At 49.4% G+C, this 10844-nt stretch overlaps 1 protein-coding gene across 2 annotated transcripts; it reads right to left on the bottom strand.

Annotated features, from left to right (window-relative positions):
* Positions 1 to 555: 555 nt before the first annotated feature.
* LOC123449248 (AP2-like ethylene-responsive transcription factor CRL5) lies at positions 556 to 4802 on the bottom strand. Of its 2 annotated transcripts, none has more exons than XM_045126394.1 (9): positions 4315 to 4802; positions 3654 to 4224; positions 2980 to 3065; positions 2840 to 2848; positions 2661 to 2749; positions 2500 to 2573; positions 2367 to 2417; positions 2185 to 2261; positions 556 to 1529 (listed from the first exon to the last, which is right to left on the bottom strand). In XM_045126394.1, the coding sequence occupies exons 1-9, from the start codon at positions 4622 to 4624 to the stop codon at positions 889 to 891; spliced, it is 1908 nt and encodes a 635-aa protein (XP_044982329.1). In that variant the 5' UTR covers positions 4625 to 4802; the 3' UTR covers positions 556 to 888. The 2 variants fall into 2 exon arrangements, with proteins under 2 accessions (XP_044982329.1, XP_044982330.1); XM_045126395.1 differs by having other exon boundaries at positions 2980 to 3062; positions 4315 to 4801.
* Positions 4803 to 10844: the final 6042 nt, after the last annotated feature.

Genomic DNA, 10844 nt, shown 5'->3' with positions numbered 1-10844 from the left:
CCTCCACTTTGGATCCTACATGTCATCATGAACCCGCAGGTTGGGACATGGAAACATGCCCTGCGAATCTCTCGCCCGCTTTGGAATGATTGGCACCCGAACGTAGGAGCCTCCCTCCCTTCATACGGGAAGGGAGAGGGGAATGTTTATGATACTCATCGCCATCATATGAGCAAGTGCCGCGCCATGCAGAGAAAGCAAAAGGACGTGAGACAAGCGACCTCAGGCACTGGTCAAAAGACCAGCATCGGCAGTGAATTGCATGCAGCTAAACTGACGACCCCACTGTTTATTAGATTACCAAAACATGTCCACTACTTGACCTGCAAACAAGTCGTACCGATAAAGACGCATCAGCTCATCCCACAAACCATTTCGCCTTTCTTGGAACAGACTCCTTCCATCTACTCCCTTGGTTTCTAAATCTAATTCTTTTAGAGATTTCGTTAGAGACAACGTAATAATGTAAGTATAGATATATTTTAAAATATAAATTCATTTATTTTGCTTTATATGTGGCTGGTATAAAAAAAATTAAAACTACTTATATTTAGATTTAGGAACGGAGGGAATAGTATTGTTTAAAGCCATACATGCATGCATGCATGATGATACATTCCCAGGAGATTACATAAAATGAGGCTCTCAAAGGAAAGTAAGTAAGATAACTAGCTAGGTACTGCTACAACTACAAGTGGGTGAGCTAGAGACTAATGCCTGCTTCTCCTACGTACCACTACCAATACACCACCTTCGTGATAACCAATTAACCATCCTTGCCTTCCCAGTTTAACTCAAGTGACATGAGCAACCGACGGTACTAACCCAGCTCCACAGTTTACGACAACAAGGCCAGCGACAGCAAGATTTGAGCAGCCAGCAGCGCGGCTATGCGTCCGTCCAGGCAGCAAACACAGGCATGGTTGGGATGGAGGAATTCGGCCCCCTCAACGCGTGGGTGGCGGTCGGCGCCGGCATCGCCATCCACGGGCTCATGGTAGCGAGGCTAACGGCGTTGGGATGCTTGGCGTACAGCGAGGGCAGGCTGAACCTCTCCGGGCTCCCCTCCCTCGAGTTGCTGAGGCTGGTCACCAGGGAAGACGAGTTGGAGTAGTTGATCTTGCCTGAAGCGTCGATCTCATGTGCCGCAGACTCGGCGTCGAGCCCGGCGACGCCATGCAGGGACGAGCGAGAGTCGCCGTCCATGAACCCCTTCTGAATGTCGGCCACCTCGGTGGTGCACGGCGCTGCTTGTTGTGGTGTCCCGTGGAGCACCATCTTCCAGACGCCGGAGCTTCCTTCTTCGGCATGGCTGAGCTCCGCGCCGCCGTTGTGCATGGCATTGGCAGGCACGTGGTTGGCCGCCTCGATCGGCTTGACCTTGCGCGCTTCCTCCCCGGGCAGCAGAGAGCTGCTCTCCATGATCTTGTCCACGTCGTACCTCGTTATGTCGAAGTTGGTTACGGCGTTCAGGCCACGGAACTTGATCGCGGCTACGTCATAGGCCTCAGCTGCTTCTTCCTGAGTGGCTGTACATAGATTCAGTACATGTTAGAGGTCTTCAAACATGCGTACGTAATGGTAAGATAATAAGTACGTTACTTTAAAAGATGCTGCCGTTGATGACATTCTTGATTATACATTCGGAAGCCAAGGTAGATTCCTATTGTAAAAGTACGATTTCCGATCTGATTACTTTTTGCGTCGTGCTAGTGTGATTGATTTTTCAGTCCAAGGGAGTATTCAAGACAGTCAACCGATAACTTTGTACAGAGGTCACAGCCTTATGAAAAGCATAAAACATCTGGAAAAGCAAAGAATGATCAGGGAAGGATGATGCATTACAGTTGCAGATGTACTCCACGAACTAAAGTTAGTTAACAGTAAAACTGAGTAGATCCCAAAGCTTCTATTGGTTGGCAAATCTACTTTGCCGCGACAATTAGCATAGCATCGGTAATAGTACCCGCTAAAGGAATGGTAGTTACTACTACCACCCCTCCGATCCATAAAAAGTGTCGCCATTTTGAACTAAACCCAGTTCAAAACTGACGCTTATTTTGGATCAGACGGAGTACTACTTAAGATTAGCACTAAAAGCTTCTTTCACTTATGGCACATAACTTTGTGAAAACTCTTTTGGTTATACTAGTATATAAAACCAAGCGGATATGTCGTTCTTACTGAAAGTGCCGAGATACAAGTCTTTGTTCCCAGCAACCCTGCCAATCCTAGCTTGCCATTTTCCATGCTGATGATGCCTGAAATGCAACATCGGCGTGTTGAGATTGTTTTCCGCTCAAAGTATTCAGACCTTTTCCCCCGTACAATATTTTCTTAATTGAGGGAAATATGAGGCATCTTACCTCGTCACTCCTCGATATATCGAAGCACCACGAGAAAACCCGCTGCTTCTCCTTTAGGCATCACAAACGTATTAATGATCTACCAATCAAGAAATGATCTAGAGTAGGAGAAAAACGACTCCTGCTTTTTTACCTTCTCAAGTGTGCAATGAATTCCTGCCTTGTCATGCTTTTCATCTCCTCGACCTCCTCTCGATAAGTTTCTAGCTGTGAAACGCAACACATCAATTCACATTATAGAGAACTATATCGATGTTTTAGTTGCCATGAACCAAGCCATGTTGTCATCCATACCGGGAAATTGGTGTTCGTCGACGGCCCCCAATATTTCAGAGCAGCCAGATCATAAGCCCTGGCAGCCTTGTCTTCATTGTCATAACCACCTAGCCCACATTAAGAAAATGTCAGGAACTAGGACACGGCTTGGTACAAGTGCTGCAGCAAAGTACTCCCATAGATGAAGCCAACTTTACCTAGATAAACTGCAAGAAGACACCATTCGAGCCAGAGATGTTGGCATACACAAGATGAGAATGTCAGGTGCAGTTATAAGGTGATGAGTAAGATTTTTTTGATACAATTTGTGCTAGAAGTTGAGCTAGTAGTAATCAACCTTGCCTCCCTTTCCTCGTCTGCCCATCCTTCTTGCAACTGTTGTCCCAGAGGTGGGCTTCATATCTCCCAGTCCACCTGTGCCTGCTCCAGTGGATCAAACACACAAACCTTGGTCATTCGATATAAACAATATAAAAATGGAGGCGAGATGACTCAGGTGGTTTGGTCAAAAACAAAAGAGTAGGTGGGTGGTGTCTCATCAATTCAAAGAACCGAAGATGCATCATCAGAAGCAACAGGTGCATTGGGCTGAATCTTGAGGAATGGAACGAAACAAAAGCATGTTGTGGGTGAATAAATCTTAACGAGGGCCATGTCAATGGCATTAATTTGTTTTGGAACGAAATATGGGTGGGTGCCCTACTAAATAACAAGAACTGCAGATGTGCATCAGAGGAAGACTGCAGACATCAATGCTGCTACCTAGGACAAAATCACAGGGCAAAACATAAGGCTCAAACAGGGGGGAGTATACTGGAGTAGCTAGTACTGCCATTACATGTTCTAAATGAAGCAGAATTTATTTATTTTAGAAACATTAGTTTATTTGCACAAGATCAGCAATGTAAAATGATCAAATAGAACTTACAAAAGATGGTACGTATTACTATTGAGCAAGTTGAGATCATAGGTGAATCCAAAAGCTAAGTATCTGTAGTATAAGCAACTTACCTGGTGACGCCCCTATACTGGGAGGTCCTCTGCCCAAACGTGTCAATGGACTTGCGGTGAACGGGCTGCTTCTGGCCTCCCTTCCCAGTGCCCCTCTTCTTCCCCACACACTGCTCCCCGCCACCATTACTGCCTCCCTGGGAAGCTGCCATAGAGGCAGCAGCAGAAGCAACCGCAGCCATCTGATGCTGCTGAGGAGCTGCGCTGACGCAGCTGCTGGACTGGGAACTGGGGCTCATGGACAGGCTCAGCGGCTGCATCCCCGCGTTGCTGTAGCATGACCCGTAGCTTGTCACCAGCAGGTTCTTGGCAGCGGCCATTGCATCGTCCATCGGCGCCGTGGCCTCTTGGTAGATCGCCTCTGCTTCCGTCAAGTGCTGGAAGTTGTAGGGCGCTAGCTCCTGCTGCTGCTGCTGATAGTGCTGATGGTGCTGGTAGACTCTGCTTCCCTCCTGGTCTTGCTGGCCCTGCTGCTGGTGGTGGTGGCTGTAGTAGGTGACTGTGTCGTGTCCACCGTCATTGCCGCCGCCCAAGAAGTCCTCGAGCTTCGGCGAGGACGACGGCATCATGCCTACGTGATGGCAGCACGAAAGATTAATGCCAGCGTTTGCAGCAACGGGAACCAAGAGAGAGAGAGAGAGAAGTGCAACAGTGAGCACACCTTCCATGATGCACAGGGATCCATCGGACGTGACGGGCATGACGGGGTGGTGGGAGTAGTAGACGCCGGCGGTGCTGGTGCCATCCCCATAGGCGCCGCCGATGTAGTAGTAGCCAGGAGGTGGAGCGGCCATTTGCGCGGGAGGGGAGAAGAGGAAGTTGCAGGTCGCGGCGTTGGTGGACATAGCACTAGCGCTAGCAGGCTGAGCGTGGTCGGGTCCAGAGGAGGAGGGCACCTCCATGGCCATGTCAATGTGTGGGGAGAGGGAGAAGCCTAAGCAGTTGGTGCCGCCGCCGGCCATTGCTCTCATCAACAAACAAACACAGACGAAAACGCTTCTTGCTTCGCTTTCACTCTGAGCTGAGCCCCACTACTACTGCGTCACTGCACTATCCTTGTCCGAGCGACGACATGGAGGTGGAGCTAGTAGTAGAAGTAAAAGAGAAGTGAACTACGAGGAAGACGGGAGGGACCCGTGAACTGAGCAAAAGGAATGAGAGGGAGGGGGCCAAGCAAGCCAAAGCAAAGCGGTGGATAAGTACCACCCTCTCCTGAGCCCTAATGCAATTCCATTAGAGCGGGCATATAAAATCTAGGGGCCTGTTTGTTCTTGGCCTCTGTTGGTTTTTGAACGTGCGTATGCAGCTGTACAGGCGTGTCTACGTGATTTTTGCTTCGGCCGGCTACTTGACGGAACTTGCGTAACTAGCGACACGAATAAAACTGATCGATGGATTTGATGGCTAAAGGCTCGTGTCGAGCCTTTGCTTTGTATTGTTTTTCGTTTTTCTGGTGTTACAATCAACACCCCTAGGGTGTCTTTTATACACGTTCACAAGGGACTATGGAAATAGACTAGGACTAGGAATCCTAATACTACTAGGACTCGGTTTGGCTTTCTTTCCTAATCCTACATGAGCAACATGATTAACATCTACATTCACCTCCTTAATCTTGTTGTTTGACTTCACTTCTTGCACTCCGACTTTCCTTCTCATCTCGATGAACTTCTGTCGACCGAGGGACTTGGTGAAAATATCGGCAAGTTGGTCTTTCGTGTTCACATGTTGAACCTCAATCAACCCTTCTTCAATGCACTCCCGGATATGGTGGAACCGGGTATCTATGTGCTTGCTCCTTTCGTGATGAACCGGATTTTTGCACAACGAGATTGCAGCTTGGTTATCGATCTTCACTGACACCTTCTGCACCTTCCGCTTTGCAAGAATAGCTAGGAGTCTTCTCAGCCACACTGCTTGACAAGCCGCCGTGCTTGCCGCTATGTATTCTGCCTCGCATGAAGACAGTGCCACCACCTTTTGCTTCTGAGAATTCCAGCTAATCGGATTCGGGCCAAGGTAGAAAACCATGCCCGTTGTGCTCTTTCGGTCATCAACATCACCTGCCATGTCACTATCTGAATATCCACGAATGATCAATCCTTCCTTTCCCTTTCTGTACGTGCAACTAAGATTAATGGTGCCTTTCACATAGCGCAAGATTTGATTGACCGTGCTCATGTGCTCGGTTGTCGGATTCTCCATGAAACGACTCAAGATCCCGACTGAATAAGCCAAGTCAGGTCGGGTATGCACCAAATATCTTAGGCTGCCCACAACGCTTCGATACATTGTGGTGTCCACCGGCGGATTTGAGCTACGCTTGCTCAACTTGTGACGTTGGTCCATTGAAACTTGTGTCGCGTAGCAATCTGACATGCCACACTTGTTCAATAACTTGACCGCGTAAGCCGATTGACATAGGGAAATCTCTCCGGAGCTTTGCTTCACTTCGATGCCCAAGTAATAGATGAGTAATCCCAGATCACTCATGCTAAACTTGTTCTTCATTTGCGCCTTGAAACGTTCAATTTCTTGTACGCTATCTCCGGTGATAATCAGATCGTCGACATAAACTCCAACTAGCAGGTTTGAGCCTTTGGAGTTCTTTGTATAGACTGCGTGCTCGAGGAGACATCTCTTGAACCCGAGCGAGACCAAACTCCGGTCTAACTTTGAGTTCCAAGCTCTTGGCGCTTGCTTCAACCCATAAAGTGCCTTCTTGAGCTTGTAAACTTTCCCTTCTTCGCCTTTCTTCTCGTAGCCGAGGGGTTGTTCCACATACACTTATTCTGTGAGATCACCGTTGAGGAAAGCGTATTTAACATCCATATGATGAACCTTCCAATCCTCTTGTGCTGCCAAAGCTAGGAGCACTCTCACCGTCTCGATTCGAGCAACTGGTGCAAACACCTCATCATAGTCTACTCCTTGACATTGTACGTAGCCCTTTGCAACGAGTCTTGCCTTGTACTTCACAATGGCACCCTCCGTGTCCTTCTTTAACTTGTAAACCCACTTCAAACCTATCGTCTTTTGGTTTGGAGGTCGGGTTACCAAAGTCCACGTGCCATTGCTCTCAATCGCCTTCATCTCCTCATCCATGGCGTGCGTCCAGCTAGGACTTTTGCTCGCATCTACGAAGTTCGCCGGCTCCTCAACTCCGAAAATACATAGTCCGGAGTATTCGAGCGTAACTGGCTCTGTGTACTTGTAGACTTTCTTGAGGGTCTTGTAGCGACGAGGCCGTGAGGAGTCCGTTGTGGCTTGCGAAGGAGGCGACACAAATTGTGTCGGTGTTGATGCACTTGAGGAAGACGGGTGAGACCCTGGTGTGTCATCGACATCCGTGTCGTCGGCGTAGTCGTCGTGACCGTGACCATCATCTTGATTGTCGTCATCACTATGCGCCTTGTTGTCGATGTTGTCGTCGAGATCTCCGCCTGTGTGGTGCGCGGCGTTGTCGCTATCTCCTTGCGACCTATGCGCGTTGTCGTCGGTGTCGGCACCATGATGATCACTATCATTGCGGTCACCTTTGTTTGGCGTCTTGCCAACCACCTGGACATCCTCCCCTGCATCATCATCAGTTGGAAATTCAACTGCAAATATGTTACTGTTTGGAGCATCGTCGGCTGCGGTGCTCCAATTCCACGCTTGGTTTTCTTCAAACACGACGTCGCGTGAAATCCGTAGACGCTTGGTTTGTGGATCATAGAAGCGGTAGCCTTGGTGCGGGAACTTCTCTCGTATCCGATGAACACCATCTTGGTGCTACGATCGACAAGCTTTGAGAGGTGCAGCTCCGCCGTCTTCACATGTGCCACGCACCCGAATGTCCGTAGATGAGACACATTCGGCTTACGTCCGTAAATTGCTTCATACGGAGTCTTATCGATCACCGCCTTCGTTGGAGCCCGGTTGAGAAGATAGACCGCCGTCGAGACAGCTTCTCCCCAAAAAGTCCCTGGCAGGTTCTTGCTCTTGAGTAAACTCCTTGCCATGTCAACGACGGTTCGATTGCGCCTTTCAATGACCCCATTCTGCTGCGGCGTGTAAGGTGCCGTGAGGAACCTCTTTATGCCAATCTTCTCGCAGTAGTCGTTGAACTCACTCGACGTAAACTCTCCGCCGCGATCTGTCCATAGAGCGCGAACCTTCAGCTTGTGTTCCATCTCTGTTGCAGCCTTCAGCTTCTTGAATGCTTCAAACGCCTCATCTTTAGACCGTAGGAGAACGACTCACATATATCTCGAGTAGTCGTCTACCACAAGGAAGAAATACTTCTTTCCAGCGTGAGTTGCCGGGGTGATAGGGCCACATAGATCACTATGGAGCAGCTCGAGTGCATCACTTGCATAATAGGTAGACTGAGCAGGGAATGGCCTGCGGTGCTGTTTTCCAACCAAGCACCCGTTGCATACTCGATCAACATGGTCGATAACTGGCATCCCGGATACAATCTCCATCTTTGACATCTTCTTCAAGGCGTAGAAGTTAACGTGTCCAAATCTAGCATGCCATAACCACGAATCATCATCTTTCTTGGCGAGCCAACACTCCGGTGGAGATTGATCAAGGTTGAGGATATAGAGCCTATTTCGTGTGCGACTAACACGAGTTAGCACGTTCCGGAGGTTGTCGAAGATCGTCATCACTCCGTTCTCGATATCCACCTTACATCCATTCTCGTCAAGCTTCCCGATAGAGATGATGTTGTTGCGAAGCCGTGGGATGTAGTACACTCCGGTGAGTATGCGATGTTCGCCTGTGAGACCCTCGAAGAGGACAGATCCTTGCCCACAAATCTCCACATTTGAACCATCACCAAACTTGACCGAGCCTTCAACATCATATTCCAGCTCGAGGAATTTCTCCTTGCACCCCGTCATGTGGTTACTGGCACCCGTGTCGAGATACCACGACACGTTCTGATCACCGGATAACTTTGGTGTCACTTTTTCCTCATGAAGTAGCACCTTCCGGCTTGGTTTCACAACCACCGTTTCAGCGAGATCACAAACTTCGGCCATCAGAAGACCTGGACCTTTGTCTTCGTGCTTTGCCAAATTTGCCTTGATCTCCCGCTTGTCAGGCTCCGGACAATTCTTTGCAAAGTGACCCATCTCGTTGCAGTTATAGCACTTGACCTCGGACATATCCAAGTTCCGTTGCTTCCGCCCTTTAGACCGGCCTGCCTTACCACGACCTTGTGGTTTGCCTTTTCCGGTTTGTCCATCGCCCTTCGTGTTGCTTGAGCCTTCGCCACCGTCACACCTCCCTTTGCTACTTGGGGCCTCCCAATCTGCGCGCGAGTACATGAGTTGGTCACTACCTCCTCCTTTGCCTTTTCGACAGCCACGAGCATTCTCTTCCCACGTCCGCAGGCGTCCGATCGCCTCCGTTATGGTCATGTCGTCGATGTCGTAAAGCTGCTCGAGCGTGCCGATGATGTACGTGAATTTGTCAATCACTGAACTGAAAAATTTCTCCACAATCTCGGTCTCCTCGAGCTTTGCACCAAGCGCGCGGATCTCTCCCACCAAAGTAGTAAGACGCATGGCATAGTCGTTCACCGATTCAGTTTCCTCCATCTGCAACTTGTGAAATTGGCGCTTCAGCACTTGTGCCCGAGCCTTGGTGACACGATCTTCTCCGATCCTCATCTCCTTGAGTGCGTTCCACGCCTCTCTTGCCGTCTCGAACTCCGCCAGTGTCATTAGCACGGAGTCCGGCACGGACTGGGCTATGGCGGCCATGGCACCTTCGTCGGACTCGTCATCGACGTCGTCGTCCGTGATTGCCTGCCACACTCGAAGGGCTCGGAGAATAATCTTCATCTTCACCGCCCACACGCCATAGTTGGCGTCGGTGAGCATCGGGTACTGGATGGGGATGTTGCGATGCGCCTGGACGTTGGCGCCGCTCGTTCCTCCACCACTGGTTGCTGACTTGACGCCCTTCTTCACCTTGTCGCCGTTCTTGTTTGCCTTGGCACCGCCCTTGCCGGACATGACCGACTCAGCGTCGCTGTTCGTCATCGTAGATCGTAGATCGTCGAGGCTCTGATATCAATTGTTGGCTTTTGAACGTGCGTATGCAGCTGTACAGGCGTGCCTACGCGATTCTTGCTTTGGTCGGCTACTTGAGGGAACTTGCGTAACTAGCGACATGAATAAAACTGATCGATGGATTTGATGGCTAAAGGCTCGTGTCGAGCCTTTGCTTTGTTTTGCTTTTCGTTTTTCTGGTGTTACAATCAACACCCCTAGGATGTCTTTTATACACGTTCACAAGGGACTATGAAAATAGACTAGGATTAGGAATCCTAATACTACTAGGATTCGGTTTGGCTTTTTTTTCTAATCCTACATGAGCAATATGATTAACACCTACAGCCTCCCCATGCCTCTCGTTCCATAGTGATCTGTGATTGGATTGGATAAAAGATGTCGTCTGTGTGTGTTGTGTTCTCTTCAAGTCCCTTGGGTTCCCACTCCACGCTCTTTTTACTTGGGCGAGGCCACGCCCGGTGCTGTTGAAAACTAGCTCACGCGGCGACACATACCCTATCCACAGACTAAACCCTAGAAAGGTGCAAGAATTTAATCGTGGAGTTGCCATTGGACAAGATGGCAAGCCTCCTCCTACCGTCTACTGCCTCTCCATCTCACTCTCTCTCAACCTGTCATGCACTAGCAGCACTGCACTGCGGCCTAGACGTAGTAGCTGGATGCTGCCCAGAGTGGCTGAAAGAAGGCTGCTTTCGGCACAGGCTTCATGGAGTTACGTGAGAGAGGAGAGAGAGCACATGACTGTATCTACTAAGGGCATCTTTATCTGCAGCGCAGAAGGGCTGTGCTGTTCCACAATGGCACAAACTTTTTTCCATACCTGGCCAAACGGACCAGCACGGCAAGGCCCGTTGTAAACATGCCCGACACGGCACGGCCCGTATCAACACGTTTACTAATTAAGTCATGTCGTGCCAGCCCGTGGGTTGTGCCTTCAAGCCCACACACGGTCCGATTATTAAACGGGATGACATGTTGGCTCGATTAGCTTCATGGAGTTACGTGAGAGGAGAGAGAGAGCAGATGACTGTATTACGGCAAACTCTAACATCTCCTCCATAATCGAGAAAATTTCTTAGTTCACTAGTCACTAAGTATTACTTTGACCAGTGTCGAA

Source organism: Hordeum vulgare, chromosome 4H (assembly GCF_904849725.1).
Source record: "Hordeum vulgare subsp. vulgare chromosome 4H, MorexV3_pseudomolecules_assembly, whole genome shotgun sequence".
Lineage (NCBI taxonomy): Eukaryota > Viridiplantae > Streptophyta > Magnoliopsida > Poales > Poaceae > Hordeum > Hordeum vulgare.
Note: the sequence above shows the minus strand (reverse complement) of the source record. Positions and strands in the feature narration are given on the sequence as shown.